Source organism: Tasmannia lanceolata, unplaced genomic scaffold (assembly GCF_043159265.1).
Source record: "Tasmannia lanceolata isolate RefF3 unplaced genomic scaffold, GAP_Taslan_0.1 ptg000012l, whole genome shotgun sequence".
NCBI lineage: Eukaryota > Viridiplantae > Streptophyta > Magnoliopsida > Canellales > Winteraceae > Tasmannia > Tasmannia lanceolata.
In genome coordinates this window covers 37,210,232-37,231,493 of record NW_027518689.1, presented here as the reverse complement: position 1 = coordinate 37,231,493, position 21,262 = coordinate 37,210,232, and the positions used below count along the sequence as shown (strand labels likewise).

Genomic DNA, 21,262 nt, shown 5'->3' with positions numbered 1-21,262 from the left:
TTACCTAAATGTACAAATTTTTTAGTGGATGTTAGAAACAAGAGTTTTTACTGATTTTTCTTCTCTGAGTAGGCCAAAATACATATGATACCAGCATAAAAGCAGAGGCACACAAGAGCACCATAAACATTGAACCGAAAAGAGAAGCAAGTTTTCTAGTCTTTGCTGTAGCAAAGGCATCTCTCACACACGTCCAAAATCAAGAAACTGCCTGAATTTATTCGTCTACTTTAGTCACAAAGAGCAACTTCTAAGTAGCTCCGGGCAGTTCATACGTCGTCTATAATACAAAACAGGAGATGCTTCTTGAGACGAGAAAACCTGGATAATCATAAAAATCAGTAAGAGAAATAACTTCTTCCCCTTTCTAACCAGAAAATCCATTAGGTTCTCCCTTCAAAACAATTGTTGAATCGTTTATCACTTACAAGGGATCGAAGTTTGTCTACAAACTCCTGTAGTCTATAACAGTGACTTCATCTTCTGGGGCATCAAGGTCTTGATAACTGCAGCCATAGAGAAGTAGAGATCAAAAGACCAGAACAAGTAGAAAAGAAAAAGAAATAGCAATAAAGAAGTTTGCTATGATTGTTGGACCAACAACAGTTGTAAACCATCCATGAGTGATCAAACATTGATTTGAAAACTACAAAAGATTAAAAAAATCTGGAAAGGACAATCAGGGTCAAGAAACAAACTATTGAAACCACCCACATTAGCAAAAAATTAAAATAATGAAAGAAAATTGATCGAGGAGAGAAGTTGTGCAATTTTTCGTTTTATAACGAGTCATTTGGATTGTCCACACTTTTTTGTTTTGTTAATGTCAGTTTTGTATTCTATTTGCCAACATTCTCTTGCCTTCTCGATGCACAATTCAATACGGCTGATCAAGCATGACGCTTGGTAATGATTATGGGGACGATATGTCCACACTTTCTTGACAACTGGTTTCATCCAAATTTGACTTGATCAAATAATGACAAGTTCATCAATCATAAAAAGACCAAGAAGGCAATGGAAGACTTTAAATAAATTAAGAGCATGGACTCGAAAGGTCCAGCCATATTGAAATTGACCAAGCTCTGCGTCAGCCGAAACTTTTCTCAACACTATGTCAAACAGTCCATAAACAAATTTGGGTCCTTGTATAATTTTGAACAAAACTTCCTTCTTTTTTTTTTGAAATGATAAGATTCAATTAAGAGAGAACCACGCCCAAGAAGGTCATGGGATCAAAAAGTACTAATTTTGAACAAACGTTACCTACGAATATGTCGAGGATCCTGATGGAAGGCAGGTGATACTGCAAGAATTGGTGCTGGACCTCCTAGCTGAGGGCCGGATCGTCCCTTCCTACCACGTGGGCCGCCATTAGCATCATAAGGAGACGGCCCACCCTGCTCCCTCAGCATACGCATAGCAACTTCAGGCGGAGCAGGTACAAAAGGTCCCAATGGGCTGCAAATTATTCCAACTAAATAAGATAAGGTTGTAGCTAGTACACTACTTGCAGCCCAGCCCAAAAAAGGCAAATATGGAAGTGAACAAATTGTCTACATACCCAGCGCCAGGTACAGGCATCAATACTGGAGGAGGGGCTATATCTGAGGGAAAGGGAGCAGCACCACGCACTCCTTGTCCACCATAAGTATCATAAATCAGTTCATCAGAATTCCCACCTTCAGCCCCACCATTGTTGGACTGGAAATCACGAGATGGAGAGTTCTCAGCCCTAGCATGCCTTTCTTCATCATTAATTCTATCAACCCTGTCATGCTCTCTGCGGCCTCCACGATCATCTCTCAAACGGTTATTATCAGAACCTGGTCTACGCCGCTGTGACTTGTCTGTCTGAGAAAGGAAGGCAAGAATCAAAATCAGAAAATAACAAAGGCACATATGCTTCTGTATTCATTTGCTATCAAGCTTTCGAACATGATATTTTGTGTGTGGACATTTTTCATGTTCATCCTGTGAGCTTGGTGGCTGAATCTATTCATGAATGACAAAGGAGGAATGTCCCAAGAGCTTAAAGTATACCATTTATTAACAGAAAATCCCACAAATGTAAGTCATTTATAGTCAATTACTTGTAATAAAAAATTTACAAAGAAAAGAGAGCAAAACCCATAAAAACATTAAAACACTAAACCAAAGAAAGTAGAAACATAAAAAGAAAAAGGAATTAACCATTCTTGATCCTAGGCTTCATAGGAATTTCAGCAATTCTTCATATACCAAAGCTTTGTCCGATGATATCAGACCAAAGCGTTACCTTTTTAGTAACACAAAGTACTAAAACAAGTAATATAGATCAGTCCATCACACCCATAAATAGTGTTAAGGGATAGAAACCACAAATTTTGATAACAGTGTGTGTGCGTGCGCGTGTGTGCATGTGTAATATTGCTAAACACTAATAATAAGAATTGACGGTGATACAAAATCATCTTAGAATCGTATAATTCCTAGCACACTCGCCTGCGCGCTATGTTGGATGAGCACGGATACGAGCATCGGATTCGGCTAAACCTCAAAAAAAGGGTTCATGGATTCGGCTAATTTTAATTCTTTTACATGATATAGCATGGTTATACATTGAGAATTTCCACAGGTAGAGTAAATATAATATTCTATTTCCACATACAAAAACTTACTATTTTTTTTTTTGAATGGATACAAAAACTTACTATTAGGATGGATAAAACACAAAACATGTGATAATCGTAAGTTTGTTGTAGTATTTGAATAAAAAAAGATTAAAGAGATATAAAAGTGTCCCAGTGAATCCTGAAGTATTGGATTTGGATACATGTCTGACACGGGTACTTCACCGATTCAGAAGAACCCATGATGGAGACCATCCTAAGGTCATAATTTTAATTTTTTAGGTTTCTTTTAAGCCCCTTAAGTTATACGGCAGCACGATCTTTTCACACCAATATCACCAGGTTTCTTTAAGTTTTAGGCATTTAAAATGGGGCCCACAAGCGTATTAGTCATTTAACTCATTTGTAATTAATCACTGAAGTTAGTAAGTGACCTCAGGAGCCCACATTGCCACTCAAAAGAAGTATTGGTAGTCTATTTGTAGTAGGGGTGCAACTTGGGTCGGGTGGGTCGAGTTGAGGCCAACACGAACCCAACCCGGAGGTCCCTCACTTCAAACCTAATCTGACTCGAGCTCCAACCCGAAACTTAACCAGAGTCCAACCCGAACTCGACCCTAACCTGAGGTTTCTTGTAACCAGCTTGTTCAAAAAAGATAAAAAGAGCAAAAAACGATGGAGAAACAGAGAGTAAAGCCCGAACTCTACCCTAACTAGCTGTACAAAAATCTGATTCGAAGAATCGAGTTGAACCCGACAGGTTCGGGTTGAGCCCGACCCGAGTTGCACCCTAATTTGTAGTAGAAAATGTAATGGGAGTCTTAAGTCATTAGGAGTTAGACTTGAGTTAGGCGTATTATTTTAAAAAGAAAAGTAATTTATTTGTAGTAAGATTAGATAGAGTCCATGTAAAGAGGTAATTGGAGTCCTAATTATACTAGGAGAAGTTTTATAACAAGGATTAAGAGTTTTTTTTTTTTTTTTTAAATTTGTATGGCTTGCATAGCCTATACATATGAAAGGCCCACTTGGCCATGAAAATTATTGAATATGAATGAAAATTGATAATTTCTTATGTTGCTTGGGTGGAATTACTTTCTGAAGCATAGTGCTTCATATCCTAAGGTGTGATGCCCAGGACTCTAGGAGAATCCTATTGTCACTACATATCACTTTTCTGTCCTTATACTCTCTCTCTCTCTCTGTCCCTCTTTGTTTCTTTCCTTTGATCTATTCTCCCAAGTATTTGCAACCCTCGACCACCATAACCTATGCTGAATCAGTACGGATACGAGTGTCGGAATCCGACATGGGTATCAAACGTCGGATTCGGCAAACCTAGAAAAGAACGATTCGTAGATTTGCCAAAATATTTTAATCAATTCTCAAATTTTATTTTTTTACATAATAATATGGTTGGTAGCTATAATATTTTATTCGGAAAAGTGATCCTACTCGGTCGAGTAGATAAGCTTATCTACTCGGTCGGGTTAAAAACAGTGCGGGCCCACATTGTTTGGGTGATCCAAACCATTCATTTGAAAGGCCCTTACCTAGATAGGGTGTCGACAAAAAATCAGATCCATAGGATCATCTTAACCCATCCAAAAATGGAGGGGAAAATGGGAAAAAATGGACAGACATTGTTTGTCACAAATCTGAGCATTTTTTCCCTCCACTTTTGGATGGGTTAGGATGATCCTATGGGGCTGATTTTTTGTGGACAACCTATCTAGGTAAGGACCTTTCAAATGAATGGTTTGGATCACCCAAAAAATGTGGGCACCCATTGTTTTTAGCTGACCGAGTAGATAAGCTCGTCTACTCGACCGAGTACGCTCACTTTTCCCTATATTATTTCCATTTAAGAAACTTAATATTAGGATGGGCAAAATTCAAAACATATGGTAATTGTAGAGTTGTGGTAGTAGTTCTTGAAAAACTGGAATCCGAGAGGTGTCCGACGCAGATTCTTCACCCATTTAGAAGAATCTATGTAACATTGACCATAACCAACCCCTTTACCTTCCATTTTTCCCGTTTCTGCATTTTCGTTCACCTTCCCTTTTCCACCACCTCCGTTTCCTTTTCCATATCCTTTACAACTCAAACCAACCCACTATCTCTTCCCTTAGACAAATCTATAAACCAGCCAACCACTCAAGAACCAATTTTTATCAATCATTTTCTCTAATATTACCAATATTTATTGATCTCCACCCTTTCTTTACATTCTTTACCTATTCTTTATCAAATCTTTACCTTTCTTGAACCTTTCTTTAAACCCATTCAAGAACCTTTATCATTGATCAACCTTTTGTCCTACATCAATTTGGTATCGAACCTACATATCCAATTGTCTTCCCTTATCCATCATGCATCATTTTGGTATTAGAGCCGCTTCAGTCGTGATTTGTTAGTGCCCATCCTATGTCAATTGTTATCAGAGCTTAGGTTCCCAGCATGGAAACCCCTAATGATAGGGCTTATTAGCTAAGAAACACCAGTCCAGAGGTGATAGAGTTGCTCTTAAATCTAACTGACGAGGTGGATAGTATGGAAAGACAATTGACACAAATTATGAATCACAAGAGATCTTCCGCAAACATGCAAGTGCCTAATATCATTAAAAAAACATATAAGTGCCTAAGTTTCATAGAAGTGATGCTGAGCAAGCAAGTGTTAATTGGTAGACACCAGAAGAGTATTTTTTATTTTTTATTTTGAAAAATCACCAGAAGAGTATTTTGTGAACCACAACATAAAAAAATGACCAAATTATCAGAATTGCAACAATGGCTTGTGCTAGAGGATGGTGGACAACACAAGAGTTGAAACAAAACCTAATTCATTAGAACGACATAAAGGACCAAAAGGAAAGATTTGCGTTGAAGACTTTTCAATGGTAAAAAATGCTACAATTCAAAAGAAATAGAGAAGGCCAAGAAAGCCAAAGCTCGTGCAGTGAGGCAATTTGCTTGTCTGATGATCCAAAATAATTGGAGGGTGTTTCAGGCCAAGCAAGTGTACGAAAGACAAGTTACTTCATCCATTCAAATCCAGACTTGTGTGCGAGAATTGATAGCGTGAAGAATGCTCAACATAAACCAAAAAACAAGAGCAACCATCATCATTCAAAGTTGGTTTCGCTGGTATTTAGCCGGTACACACTACAAGATTAAGGAAGACGACTATCCTTATTAAGCAAACATGTAAAACAAGCCGTTCAGCAGTCACCACGATCTTCAGATGACATCAAAGGACATTGATGATGTAGTAGGCCTAAATACACGTTAATTCCACAAGCAGACGAAAAATTCGAAGTCTGTATTGAAAATGAATGCGACATTCTGATTGTGCTCATCAGATTAAACAATTGTTTGACATACTACGGTTGAAATATTTAGACCAGTTGAAAGGCCATCCCCATCTCTTATCAAAAGGCATTTGGCCTACGACAGAGGAAGCTATTGCAAGATATGGAGATGTTTTTTTTTTTTATCTATTGTGACGGCTGAAGTACAAGGAGTATGCTGAAAATGCACCTTCTAATTATATTACTTCGAATCGACGAAATGACCGCAACTTAATTCCTTGAAAAGGACAACCATATGCGATGCTTGCAAAGAATAGAGTTGAAAAACATCCACCTGGTATGCCAATCATTTTTTTTTTGAGAAACATGACGCTCTACTTTAAAAGGTTTGACTAAACTTGGGATGACGGTGGTATGCCAATCATTTATATTCGATAGGGGTCGAATCTTTTCAAGCAGGAGAGTACGATGAAGGTCATCCTAATGTCTAAATTTTCATTTTTGAGTGTTTTAAGTCCCTTAAGTTTTATGAGGGGTACCACGATCACTTCCCATCAATATAACCTGGTTTCTTTAAGTTGTAGGCGTTTAAAATGGGGCCCACGAGTGTATTACGAAAATATTAAATAATAAGGTCGTTTAACTCATTTGTAATCAACTACTTAAGTTGGAAGTAACCTCATGGGTCCACCTTGCAACTCAAAAGAAGTCCTAGGAGTCTTTGTGGTAGGAAATGTCCATGTAACCATTCTGTAACACAGAAACGCGGAAAGTCAGGGTGTGTTCGGCAACCATTCTCTTAATTCTCATTCTGAAATCAAGAATCAGAATACATTTTTTGAGTGCTTTTGGCAGTAGAATTGCGTTCGGCAAACTCATATCCAAAACTCAATTTTTCTATTTTTTTTTAAGTATAATGATGTTTGGTTGTAACAAAAACAAGAATTCTGGATTTTTAACATAGAAAATCAAGCTGGCTTCAATCAAGCTCCCACATTTTGCATACATGTCCATGATGGCATTCTCCATAAGCACATCATTTATTCTCAGTCCATTAACAATTATTGTACCCATGAATCTCTCCACCATGCATCAAGCAGCCATGTGTGAACACGCTGAAAGAATAGTCTAAATCATGATCGAATCCGGCCGAATTCCGGCACTCTGCATCCTATCATATGCTTGAAGATTTCTATTGGTCTGTGATGTTTTTGCATGTCCCAGACATGTCGATCAAAGAATTTGGACACACCAATTAATCATGACATTCCACAATACATCTCTTCCAAACACTTTGTCGAACACCCATCTCGCCTCTCTAGTAAGATTGAATTTCATGTGGAAATTTACAAAGCTCTGTTAACAAAAACGTCAAATTCAAAACCCAATTTGAGCAGATCGACGTCTATCTTCCTACGTTGATCTAATTCAGAGACAGGTGAAACAACAACATAGACGTGGATCTTTCAACTGCACCGCCGAAACCCTAACTGGTTTTTTGTCCTTGCCTGAGGGCCGAAATCTGCCAGAAACTAGGCCGGATCCTGATTTTTCGAGTGTGTAGAAGAATTGAACCATTTAGAAAACCCGATCAATGCATTGGAGTTTGCTACCCAAATCCATCAGAGAGACCTGGAAAGGAGAAGTCGGTTGAAAAATCAAGAAAAAAGAGAGTGAAATTGCTGATAAATTAAGGGATTAGAGGGACAGTGAGAAGAGGAAGATGAAGGGGGCGAGCCACGGCGACATTCGAAGGGAGAGAAGTTGGAGCTAGTTTCTACCAGGAAGACAAAAAGGGGGTAGCGACAAAATTAGGGGTTATCCTGATAAAATTGGTTTTTAGTTCCTTCAAAGCGACAATTTGTCGCTTTAAAAAATTGGGGTCAGGGATGAGTTGGCAAGAGTAAAATGAAACTAACTCTTTGCAACCGAACGCAATTCTTTCATTTTCCTGTTCTCCAACCCAGAGAAACACGAGGAACCGCTTTGACGAATGGTTGCTGAATGCGCCCTCAGTAGCCCTAGGCAAAATTTCTATCTTCAGCCAAATACTGACTGCCTTTATAAAATTGAAATGTCCACCACTTCTCCCTGATAAATAAGGAAACCTACTCCAATCAGAAAGTGTGGGCTTTTATTCCAGGTTAACAGATCCCACCAAAGACATAAAAAACAGTTTTGAACTTTTGTTACATAAAACTGTGTTAGAACTTAGAAGGTACAGAAGCCACGGAGTATTAGTGAAAAGGAACAGCTCCGAGCAAGTATACCTAGACTGGCTGAAGGAATATGCCCCACTGACTGGCCCCACTAACTGCAACCAGGAGATGACCACAAGATTCTAGAACGGTGTCTTACAATGAGGTACAAAGAGGGGTCATCAAATTGAATTATGCGGCTCAATTGTCAATTGAGTGTGTATCATGCATATGCAAAGTAAACGGACAATTAATTGAATGCAAACATGTAAAAAGCTAACTTATACATTCACAGAAAATCAATATTGGGTGTATCTGTGTGTGAATTTGAAAAAACAGAAAAAACCACATACTGTTTTCAGTAAGGTTAAACCTACCAGTACAGGTTGCTGCATGACAGGTGTGCCCCCAGGTGCATCTGGATCACTACAATTACAACACGATTAATCAGAAAACTGTCCACACACATAGTTCAAAGGATACTACCAAAAATATATACGTACTTCATGTAGTTTTCAAAATACAGATCCTCGCGCACTTTCGAAGTCAGCTCCAGGACAAGTTCCAGGTGTTTCAGTCTCAAATGCTTATGCACAAACTCAGCAGCATGGAAGAGCTTTGTGCAACCCTTGGCTCCACAGCCATACTTCCACCCATATTTTTCATCCCTTATTTTCCTGACATATGGATCTAAAGCCTCAACAGCAGCCGCATCTATCTTCTGCTTGGCAGTCATTTTTTCCAAGGGATCCTGACCATTCACTCTTCCTTGCCAGAATGAATCAAGCTTCTTCTCCCAGTCAGGCCCGCCCGCTTTTGTTTCATCGTAGCTCTTACCCTCTGCCCTCACATGTCGAAGACCCTTAGCTTCATTTGTCTCGGACATGCCATAATAATCTAAACCGTGGATGCGCCACAGGTAAGTAATGAGCGTATCCAACAGCTCAACACCTTCGAGACCTTTGACAGTGCTCAAACCTCGTACAATTATAATAGGACCCATAGACCCGCTATGAGGTTTCTCCCCCTCCAATTTGTCTTGATTGACACCACATAGGATGTTTTCCTCAATTCCCTTTTCTTTGTCAAGCTTGCGAACAAGTGCCTGAGCTTGTTCAACATCAGCTTGGATTCTTCTAGGTTCATTACTGACTGGATGAGCCTTGGGAGCAGCTGAAAGTAGATCATTTTCTTTTGCGGGTCCCCTACCATGTCTTCTTCTTTTGCCACTTATATCTGCTTCATCCTCAGAGTTTGGATCACTGCCCTGTCCTGATTTCAATGATGATGATGCGGTAACACCAGGACCGCTGCATCTCAAAAATGGAAAAGGGTTAAGAGCAAGGTTTGAAATTTCGGTTTTGGTTTCAAACTCGGCCGAAAACGAAATTCGGTGGAAATTTCGGTTTTTGTGATAATTTTCAAAAAAAAAAGGGTGTTGGTCGAAATTTGGTGTAAATCTTATAATTTCGGACGAAATTTTTAAATTTCGGTTTCGGTTTTAAATTTTGGTGCCGAAATTTAAAATTTAAAACCCCATGTTAAAGCATAAGAGCTATAAGTATCATATCTTACAGGTCTAACGTTCCACTCTGTAAATCCAGCAAAAATTCCTTTGCAATTGCCCGAGAATGTTCGTTCCTTCTGAAAAGGTGAACCATGGCACAGATACAAGTAAATAAAAGTAGACAAGAAATATGAAGTATACAAAAATAACTGGTTTCTCCATGAAAGCCCTATCTCAAAGCTAGCATTTGTGCTGCTCTGATAAAAGAGGACAAGATACAACAGGAGAATTGGTGGCATGAGTCAGAAGGACATTCACCCAACCATTTCACATAGTCCATCGACTTATTCATTGATATATTTTTTTTCATTTTTCCTCACAATATGTAACAATCAAACTGACCTTTCTATAACCGTGACCAAGTTTGTTGGATGATATTTGTCTTTCAGCCTACACGCAGAAAACAAGTCAGTTACTATAGACAGCACATGAAAAGATATGTGAATTGCAAATATAAGAGAAGAAAATAAACCGTACCACTCTTCGTCCTTGTGAGCTTCAAAAAATGCACGTTTCTGGGTTGAAATATATTCTGACCTATATTCTTGATACCTATGTAATCACATGCACGTCTTAGTCTATGCCTAACAGAATATAAGGCGGTGAGCCATTGAGGTGCTCGTTAGCGGTATTTGTAAGGGGAATTAAAGTATTTTATATTAAATACCTGCGTTCGGCTTCAGCTGGCAGTATATCATCTTCAAGCTCTTGAATGAATTGCTTATACGACATCAGGCCTTCCCTGAAAGGATTTACTCACTATCATATTGCTATACAAGTGAATATATGTTATCACTTCTATATGGTACAGATACATTAAAAATAATAAGGGAAGGCCACATAGGTATTTGCACTTCGTATTAATTCCAAAGCACACATGCACAAAAGAAAAAAGAAAAGCAAACCACTAAGTCAAAGCAGGAGACGGAATTCACAAAAAAAAATTGGCAGGTGGGAAAGTCTTAGACTCACGGAAAATGTGACCATTTAAAAGAGCAAATGAAACAAAAAGATGTTATTACATCTATTAACTAAATAGCACAGTGCATTGCATGCACAATTAGAAATACACAATAGTATTCTATATGATATTGATGTGTATGCATATGAGTCCCCAACATGCATGTATCCATGGTTTTAAATTTCGAACGAAATACAGAAATTTCAGATTTCGGCCGGGACCGACACTGTTACCGAAAGTACATAAATCCGAAATTTCTCCAAAATTTACAGGACTTCCAATGAAATTTTAAGATTTCCACTGAAATTGCCAAAATTCGGCCGAAGTCTTGTAAAATGCCTAAATTGTTTTTCCGAATTTTACATGATTTGGCCGAAACCGACACCGAAACCCACATTTAAATCCTTGCATGTATCTATGGATGTCTTTAGGGACTACTACATCATCTATGTCACAAATATTGTTCTCAGGAATTTCTCGGAAAGGGAAAATCTTGGGATATATTATTTTTTTTATTTTTCGGGTTTCTATTGGGAAAAATGGTAAAAATAAAATGATTTAGGAAACATAAAATATTATAGAGAGAGAGAGAGAGAGAAATGAAAAAGGCAGCAGAGAAAAGAAGAAGAAAAAATTAGATTAAGTGGAATTTAAGAAGAATGAATATATGTATTGCACAATTAACTGATAAAGTATCAAAATAAGAATAAAAAAAACCATTCCATAAAACTGAAAAAATTTGCAATGCATTTAACAGCAACTAGTTTGAGCCTAAAAAAATCGAGTTTCCGGGGAAGCAAGCTTCCCATCCAACTAGGAAATTTCCGATAACGTCTGGGTTGGACAACTAGGAAAATTTCCAGGGTTGGACAATTTCTGCTAAATAATTAGTGATGAAATGCTACCTTTGTGTTGCCCCTGCATTTGAAATATCACCAAAACCGGCACGCCCTGAATCAGACCAATCTGCAAAATAATAGGTATGCAATAAATCCAAGATTAAAAAAGAATGTAAGAAGAAGAAGAAACCATCACCGTACTCATTACTAGGTCAACAAAGTAGGGAAACGATGAACCCAAAGGCTACCTTAAATATCTCTCTCATAACTATCCCATCATTCCTAGAAGCCCATGCAAATTATACCACATTTGAAACATTTTTCTTTATTATTTAAAGAGGATACTAATCATTTATACATTTAATACTATACACACAAACATATGCATCAAAGCATACATGCAAATACTTATTATGGATACATAAAGACATTAATAAAATAATCCACAGGCATACCACAAATAATTTTACTGAATGGAAGGTTAGAGATGCAATAGATTATAGCTTTTTTCTTACTTCTGACGTTTCCCGGGGATCTAAGAATTTCTGTCCTTTGTAATCAATATATTGAAATTATATCTATAAACATGCATATTTGCATGCACGAAAATACATACACATGATTGTGTTAATGACTTATTGAAACGAAGCACAGAGCCACAGACCATCATTTTCTCTTTTGTATAAATAATGTTCTTGCTAATGGAAAGGAAAATACAACAACTTATTGTAGGGGCAGAGATGACCCATTACATAACTCTTGCCTAGAAATACCCCCAGCTAAAGCACACACAATCACATTCGCGTTATGTAAGGTATGACTGAATAGATGCATGGAGTGAAATATATAACATAAGCTGCATACTGACCTCTAAGGTTCCATGCTCCTCCTTGGTGCCAATTAATTGCATTTGGAGTCTCCGTCAACGTGCAATCTACTCAGATCCTTAAAAAACTTGGAGTATCCAACTATTGGATATGGATACATGAACAGGGGTAAGGAATACACCTTGATTGCTCACAATCCTTATCATATTTTACTTTCCTTTTATGAATAGAATAAGGGGGCTCGATTCGTCATGCGCAATCCTTCCTACTTAATTTATTTTATTTTATTTTAAACAATTGAACTTGTTTGTTATTTATTCTCAAGATGGTTTGGAGCACACCATATTTCTAATTCATAATTTATGTTCCAGACATGACCTTAATAAATGTTCCATCAAATAACTAAGTCAACCACACTATTTGGACTAAAACTTCACTTGCGGTTTATTGGACACCACAATGTTTATAAAAAAAAAAAAAGTGAAAAAATTGCAATTTAAATACATACAATTTGACTTTTTATTAGATCATAGAATTGTATGCTAATGTTACTCGTGCCTAATTAGATTATTTCAAAGTTTCTCCTTTGTACTTTTTATTGCATAATCATTTTTTGGGACAATATGGCGGATTAAAATCTGAAAATGGAATCAACGATAAATCTATCCATTGCATCCTACAGTTGAAGGATCCTTTTTTCGAATGGTAACTATATATGCTTCCAAAAAAAGCGGGCCAATGGCCGGGGATCGAGATTGTCGGTGCAAACAAATAAAGAAATTTAAAAATAAAAAATACTAATGCAAATACAATCTGAAACCTATCAAAGGGGAAGAAAGTCAAAAAATTCCAATGCATGTCTGTTGATTCTTGAGCAAGCCAATTGATCAGCCTCATTTTTGGTGGACCTTCAAACATGTTGAAATTTGATTGCATGACCATTGATTCTGTCAAGGATTTCTTCACTTGAATATACACGTCATTGGGGGCAATATGTTCCATTATTCATCTTGTTGATGATGATCTAGAAGTCCCCTTCCACTATGATGTGTTCCAAGTCGTTCGCATCAATCAAGTGATTGCCTGTTAGAAGGGCTTGCATCTCCACCATGGTTGTGTCTGTCTGCCCCAAAGGCCCCAAGTAGGCCCACCTCATGGTCCAATTGCGCTCACAAAGGGCACCTCCAACCCCTATTTCCCAAGATTACCCAAGCTAGATCGTGGGATGAGGTTCGATTAAGCAGAATCAATCAGAGCATCGGCCCAAGATTCCCCAAGCTAGATCCATTAAAATTCAATTTAAGGAAGCCTAGTGGTGGTGGCTGCATCCATCAGGGGTCGCTGATTCTGCTTAATCGAATCTCAACCCAAGATCTTCTTATAGTGTTTGCCGCAGCTCTCGTGAATTCCAGCAAGACAATGGGGCACCGCACCATCAGAGAAAAGATGTGTTACTGACACCTACGATGCCTTTGCAGGCTCCCTTAAACAGGCGACTATTCCTTTCTTTCAATAAGCTCCATAATACCGCCCAAAAGAGTCATTCTCCAAAGCGCTCGGCCCTCCTAGGCCAAGGGCCAAAGGACCAGCTCGCAAAAAATCCTCAATGTGGTCCAGAAGTGTCCAAACAACCCGAACAGCTGGAACAAATAGGATCAGATCAACCAAACATACCTGTAGTAAATAAACAAATTTTCTACTGACTCTCCTACCACAAGGAAAAGGGCACAATAGTTGAAAATAATCATCCTCAGACTTCTCAAATGGTCCATTGTACGAATTTTGTTGAGGCAAACAGTCTAGGCAAAAGTATGCACTCTGGGGGAGCATGGGATCTCCATACTCTACACGCTGACGGAGGCAGTTAAATCTGGCTTCAGGCACAGGTAGAAAGAGCGAACAGAAAAAGCACCACCTGCTTCCTAGACCTACACCCTCCTATCCTCCCCATTACTCTTGATAAAGATCAAATTTAGGAGGGATCTCGAAGCTTTTGATTTTCTTCCCCCCCGAGTCCAGGGAGTGGTCCTTGCTCATAATTATTTTCATTTGGTGATTCTTTATGTGTGTGCATGCTTGAAAATCTCGGTTTTTTGTTGCTCTCTTTTTATTAAACAATTTGCCACTCAAAAAAGAAAAGAATTATAGCTCAATAAATAAATTTTAAATAAATTTTAAAACAAAATTTTTTTGTATGGAAGTTTAAAACAAAATATTATGAAAATAAATAGCTTACAACCAAAAGAGGATAACATAATAAAATATTTAAAAAAAATAAGTTCGTCAAATCAAAATAACAAAAAACATATTTTGTAAAGATGAAATGATAAATAAGAAAAAGATATTAGAAAAAACATAAATCCTTAAGAAAAATATATCAATGCCTTTTTAGGCAGGTAATAAATGGCATAAAGAACAAAAATAGATTCAAGGTGAACTGTACAAGAGGATACATTAACTTTCGGGGAACCATGATACTGTTACTTTTGTTGAGCAAAGTTCAAACTTAGGTAAATGATATTGCCAACAAGTTGTTTTGGCACTCCCCCAACCATCATTTTAAATAATTATCAAAACAAGCTGATGTCAACTATAGGACACACAGAAATATATAGAAGAATCTCAAAAATGGATCATAGAATTATGAAACCTAAATTAGCATACAACATAAACACATAATGTATACAGTAATATAAATAATAATAAAAACTAAGAAATGGCGAATTGGGCCATAAAACTAGTTTCTATTGTGGCTATGTAAGCAAATGGAAGCAAACTCTGCAAACTAAGTGGATTGACATGACACGATCATGGGATGCTCTCGAGCTTGATTGTAAAATGAAGATAAGATGTCGGATCAAGGCATGCATTGAAGTAGCATCATAATTAAATAAACCCACTCAACTTCAATTTCAAGTTGATCAAATAATTACCAGAAGGCCCACTTTGATAACCACCAGGTGGGCGATTCATATACCGACCATGGGGCCTTTCATCAGCATAACCAAGTCGACCTGCCATTGGACCTCGGTCATATCCTCCAGCATGATCATAACCAAACCTGAAACCATCTTACTCATAAATTAATAGACTCAGATGGAACTACACCCAAGAGCGAAAATTCATAACACGATACTCTCCAGCTTACAAATTTGGTTGAAAAGAAAACGGATCCATGAAAGTCATAGCTGATGCACTCCAGCATATGTATAGGAAGATGAAAGCAGCAATTTGTTTCAATAGATAAAGAAAAGTCATCATAAGTGAATAAAAGCACCCGAGAAATAAAACTAAGCAAATAAATACGTTATCCATCATTTGTGCATGATAAGGAATGAGGACATTTCATTGCAATCTGTCTGATGGAACCAGAGCAGAGAGCATTCCGTTTGCAGCTTTCAGAAGCCGCACAAGGCACAATTACATACAGACATATGTATATACATTGTTACATATATGTGTGTCACACACACACACACACACACACACACACACAACATATTCCCACGCCTTCAATTCCCCACCATGTAAATGTGGATCGGCCACCACGGTTGAGCCTCAACCGTGTCACTTTGCTTCACAAATATACGATCTGGTGATCTTAACTGTCCAATCCAGATCCGTAATATGAAAAAGAATGAATCCAAAGGCACAGATTCAATGGCTAAAACAGCCATTTGAACAAACGCATGGTTAGGGTGGTTGATTTTCAGTCCGGACACAATCCAAGGTGGATCCAACCATGTGAATGGTTCATATCACCCAAGGCAGGCATCAAGTGTATGGTAGATGTATGAAGCATGCATGGGGAGCACTACATATGTGTGCATAAAAACATGCCATGTAGCCATAAAACTCTTCTACTGTGGATCATATAAATAAATCCAACAATCCTTTATTGGCATGAAGTAACTAGGCTTTGTCTCATATTGGGAGTCTGGAAAGTAAAAACCCTAAATCAGAAGTAAAAGGTTGGAAGCCAAAGCCCTTCAAATCAGTAGTAAAATGAAATAAACCCTGCAAAGTAATTGGAAGCAATCAGGGAATGTAGTGGCAATCAGGGAATGTAGTGGCCTACTATGAATGTAAACAACCCCAGATAACACACAAACTCAAGAATGTAAATGACCAACTCACATTCATTACTCTCCAAGGAGGGTCATATTTCCCAGCTAACAAACCAGTGACACAAATTGCCTTTAAATAAGTTTATTTTTCAAGCTGGGATTGAACCTCCAGCTGAGCTAAAGGCTCAACCCCAATTGGCTTTAAATAATAAGTTGGCACAAGGATGATAACCCGAACACAGAAAATACCCCGACCAACGTGCACCGACCTCCACTCTGGTACAGCCAACAATTAGATTTTGCGGGCTTGCACAGCAACAAAACTCTATCACTGTATCTATCAACATTGGCAAGAACCAGTCACCCAAATGCAAATCTCAATAGAAGAGGACAGCAAAGTCAAGATTGAATCTACTAGAAAATCTGCACCCAAACAGTAACAGATCAAAATAGTGGGTGACCATGGGAGTGAAGCTTCCCTCTGGCCATCCTAGAAGCAGGCTCCTGATGGAAGATGATACCTCGCATATTGTCCCAGCTGATAACCTATAACTATGTTCCCATAACCTCCAGCAAAGAAAGGGGAGATACTCATCAATAATCTTTCCACCACATTCTCGTAAAAAGAAGCAAAGAGTGACCACAAAGTAGAAGGTAAGATAGAAACCTCTGTAAACTGACCCAGAAATTACAAGGTAATATACGCACTCCAAAACCCAACTAGCCTTTACTACTTCAAAGTTCAATCTGTATCTTCCACACCCATCAAACCATTACTTCTGTTCTTTGATTGTAAATAGAAAAAGTAACTGTTTTTTTTATACAAATGAATCCCACTCCATCTAAATGAATTTAAGACAGACATTCGCATTCATCACTGTGGCTGTCACTTTGTCTTCGTCCATTCAAAACTTACATTCACAACACATTCCCGGCCCCCTCCAACTAAATGATACTGCTACTATTACCAGCCTAAAGTCAGTAAATTATGGTAGACTTTATGAAATGAAAACGAAATTCGAAACTAAACTCCATATGAATCAAAAATCGGAAATATGAAACCCTAATTCCCTAAAAGAACCCCATTTTATTTCAGATTCCTGCAAAGAAGATATCAAAAAAAAAAAAACTAATAATCAAAAGAGAAACACAGACCTTCTGTCATCAAAGCCTCCCCTAGGGCTTCCACGACGATTATCATAACCACCATCATCCCTCCTAGAGCGCTTGAAAGGCTGCGGCGGAGGTGACCGGCGGGGAGGTGAATTCCGGCGAAGAGGTGAATTCCGGCGGTCGCGATGTGGATAAGGAGGTGGACTAGGGCTATTACGCCGCTTGTAATCCCTCTCTCTCACGGGCGATCGGTTCCGATCGTGGTAATCTCCGCGGCGATTCGGAGGACGATCGTCTCTATCGTCTCGTCTTTCTCTCGAATCCCTATCTCTCCTCCTCGGTTGTGGTGGTGGTGGTGGTGGTTCGTCGGTGATTTTTTCTCTTCTCTCTGATTGCCGGTCTCGACGACGATCTAGAGCTTCTAAGGGCATGTCCATTACCTCTGCCATTGGAAAGGAAGAGAGGATTAGAGAGATGCGGAGTAAATTAAGATCGGGAGGGGGAAATTCGAAAGTGATGCCAAAACCCTAGAAATGTTGCGGGGAAAGACTGTAGGCTTCTTTTTACCCGTTTTTTCGCTTTTTTCTCGGTCTCTCGGTATAAATAAATGAATAATGATATTACTTGAGGAAAGTGTTCCTAAGTTTATCTAAGCTACAGCTCAAAGACACATGTGGCCCCCACATGTTTTGGGAGATCTAAAGCATTCATTTGAAAGGCCCATAGATAGGGTGTGTACCAAAAATCAAGCCTATAGGATCATCCTAACCCAATCAAAGATGAGTGGTTTCTGCCCATTTTTTTCCTCAACAGATGGCAGGGTTAGGATGATCCTCTAGGGCTGATTTTTGGTACACAACCTATCCATAGAAGGGCCTTCCAAATGAACGCTCTGGATCTCCCAAAAAATGTGGGCAAATATACGACTATAGCAGTGGGGCACGCCTACTATTTTAGCAGTGCACCGTACATTTGATTGATCCAGACCGTCCATCTGATAAGCCCTGCTCTTGGATATCTTGTAGCCCAAAAATCATTCTAATCGTTCAACCCAACAATCATTCTTCTCGTTCAATCCTAATATGCATTTTTTATTATTGAATGTGAGAGTGGTGAACAACCACAGCAAAGCAACGGACCGCATTCAAACTGCTAAAAATGCATGCAATATTGCCCAAATAAGGATGACCAAAAGTGGGGTCCACTATGTATAGTTAAAAGGGAAATGATAAATGAGCACCTTTTCTTTACATAAATTACCTGGGGCAGCCAGCTCCAGTGTACTTGGGAGTTAGGCCCCTTCATCCCTTCCCATGTGAAGTGGATCAGCCCCTCTGCAAACATAGTTACACTGCTGGTGGCTGTCCCAAGTTTAAAGAAGGGAAGGATATATGACTTCCCTTAGTTAAAACAATTCAATGTGCCCACAGGACACCGTAAAGTGTTCTAGAGGACAATTTAGAAGGTATTGATACTCCCAGTCTGGGTAAGACGAGAACACAAATCCTAGGATTAGGTTGAGTTTTTATCAAAAGACTATGAAAGCTCCAAGACAAATAGAACCCGGCTTTTCCTATAACACAAAGTACCCATATACTTGTTGTCTAATGGGATGTTTTCACCTCATCACTTCCCAGTTCTAACCCCAAACTCCCTTTTACCAATTAGCATAATCCACCTTTTCCTCTTCTCCAAGCATCAATGGTTAAGATCGGAATCAAAGGAGCTTTTCCCTCAAACTCTCTTCTCTCATTCCTTTTTACGGTTTTGCTAATAAACTCATATTAGTGTCTTTAATCATGTCAATTTCTCTTTTACATAATCAATCCTATACCAAAACTCTACTAAAAATTACAGTTTTCTAGCCAAGATTCTATTCAAACTTTACCACGAACTTTTTAAACAAAAGAAAAAAATCTCCTTTAATCTCCAAAATTACCTAATAAATGCTACACAGTCACTAGTAAAGACTGTCCTAGTGTTTCAAAATGCAGATGCAGATCAAAATGCGCTAAGTGCAAATCCTAGTGGACTCGGCATGAGATGGTCGAGTACTCGATTAACATAACGGAGTACTTGGTTGATGCGGTCATAACTTGGGAGACTCGATTGATTTTGTTAGGCAAAACGAGGACTCGAACAATAATGAGACCAAAGAAAAAAGAAATGGACTTGGGGGAGTCCATAATGACGCGGAGGAGTTTTGAAATTGCGAGTCTTATATGGGTAGCGAAAGTGCAATCTTGTGGCTTTCCTGTGTTGTAATCATGTCGTAATCTATTTCTCTTAATTTTAGGGTCTTGTCCGATTACTTTTATTTTTTGGAAAATGATGTGGAGACAGAGAGTACCACCGATGGAGAGAACAACAATGACAATGCGCCATGTGTGCAATAACATACTACTTTTTTGTTGATTTTCCTAAACACAAGGCACTAGTGATTTTTTCGCAAGAACACATTTGTTCGATGCCCTGCTCGGTGGTACCCTTGGTCTCCGTAGAATCACTCTTTATTTTTATTTTTTATTTTCTGCTATTTATTTTCCTGCAATTACATTCTTGGCCATTTACATTCATGTACTTTAGTTTATCCCTTTTGCATTTCCAACTCCGGTATATCCTAATTAGTTTAGCTTTATTTTTATCATTCACTTCAGACAACACACTTGAACTCACATTGGCTAGACATACCCTCAACCTATGTTACAACTTACAACTTGGTGGTGGTTGGCTGAGAGAGGAACCTTGGGCCCTTTTGGATGCAGCTAACATACAAGTAGAAGGGAAGTAATAGAAATTCTCATTTCTTTACTTTCCCTTTTCTCGATTTGAGAGGAAAGTAAAACAGTACAAAAGGGATTCTATTTGAAAAAATTCTAGCATATAATGTCTACTGTACTGATGCACACAAAAACTACCAAAAACGTACGGAAGAAGTCTCATATTCTTTAATTTCTATTTTCGTCATTTTATTTATAGCCAAATTTTCAGGTATCAATTCCTGTTCATTTGGAATGATTTTGGCATCATTGGAATGGTTTTTCTATTACCCATCTAACGAGCCCAAGATCAAGCGATTTGGACTTGATTTGGGGAAGTTATGGGCATTGCACAATGTAGTGCATTCCAATTATGGGATTTTTATTCTAGGGTTATTTTAGCCATGTTTTTAGTTTTTATATACGTTGCTGTTGATAAACGGTTTAGATTAATTGCTTAGGTGTCAAATTAGCTTATTTCTAATTCCTATAAGAGGAATGATAGATGCAAGGTCCCTCTTTATGCAAGGACAGGAGAAGGGCCATTAAGTGTAACCGAATTCATTTTCTCAACCGACTTTAAAAATGATGTAGATCTATTCAAGAGCCCTTCTCTAGACCTTCTTTAAAGAGGCGCCCCTTGCATTATAAATAGATGTTATCAGAGCATTATAATGGACTTCTTGAATTGTTGGATGAAAAATTGCCTTCATTCTATTAGTTCTTTGAGAACTTTTAGGTTGCTAGGATTTGACACCTGAAAATTTGGCTTCAAATAAAATGACGAAAATAGAAATTAAAGAATATGAAACTTCTTCCATATGTTTTTGGTAGTTTTCGTCCGCATCATTAGACATTATACGCTAGAATTTCTATCTTTCAAAAAAAGGTTGCTACTATTAGTCTATTACTCCTTGCAAGAGTATTTTCTAGTTTTGCTCCTAGAAACCTCAAAAATTTATTTGCATAAATAATCTTATGTGGAAATGGCTTTGAAGATAAA

The 21,262-nt window shown here is 38.2% G+C and overlaps 1 protein-coding gene across 1 annotated transcript; it reads right to left on the bottom strand.

The window, feature by feature from the left end:
- LOC143888065 (serrate RNA effector molecule-like) lies at nt 1-18,098 on the bottom strand. Its single transcript, XM_077392357.1, has 13 exons — nt 17,543-18,098; nt 15,254-15,381; nt 11,560-11,620; nt 10,361-10,435; nt 10,171-10,245; nt 10,036-10,083; nt 9,702-9,770; nt 8,630-9,436; nt 8,504-8,552; nt 1,565-1,854; nt 1,267-1,461; nt 429-506; nt 1-321 (listed from the first exon to the last, which is right to left on the bottom strand). The coding sequence occupies exons 1-12, from the start codon at nt 17,947-17,949 to the stop codon at nt 446-448; spliced, it is 2,265 nt and encodes a 754-aa protein (XP_077248472.1). The 5' UTR covers nt 17,950-18,098; the 3' UTR covers nt 1-321; nt 429-445.
- Between the last annotated feature and the right edge of the window lie 3,164 nt (nt 18,099-21,262).

Coding starts and splice junctions, on each gene's coding strand:
- LOC143888065 (XM_077392357.1), bottom strand. CDS start 17,949: ATGGCAGAGGTAATGGACATGCCCTTAGAAGCTCTAGATCGTCGTCGA. Junction 15,382..17,542: donor GGAGGCTTTGATGACAGAAG/GTCTGTGTTTCT, acceptor AGATGGTTTCAG/GTTTGGTTATGATCATGCTG. Junction 8,553..8,629: donor TATTTTGAAAACTACATGAA/GTACGTATATAT, acceptor TTGTAATTGTAG/TGATCCAGATGCACCTGGGG.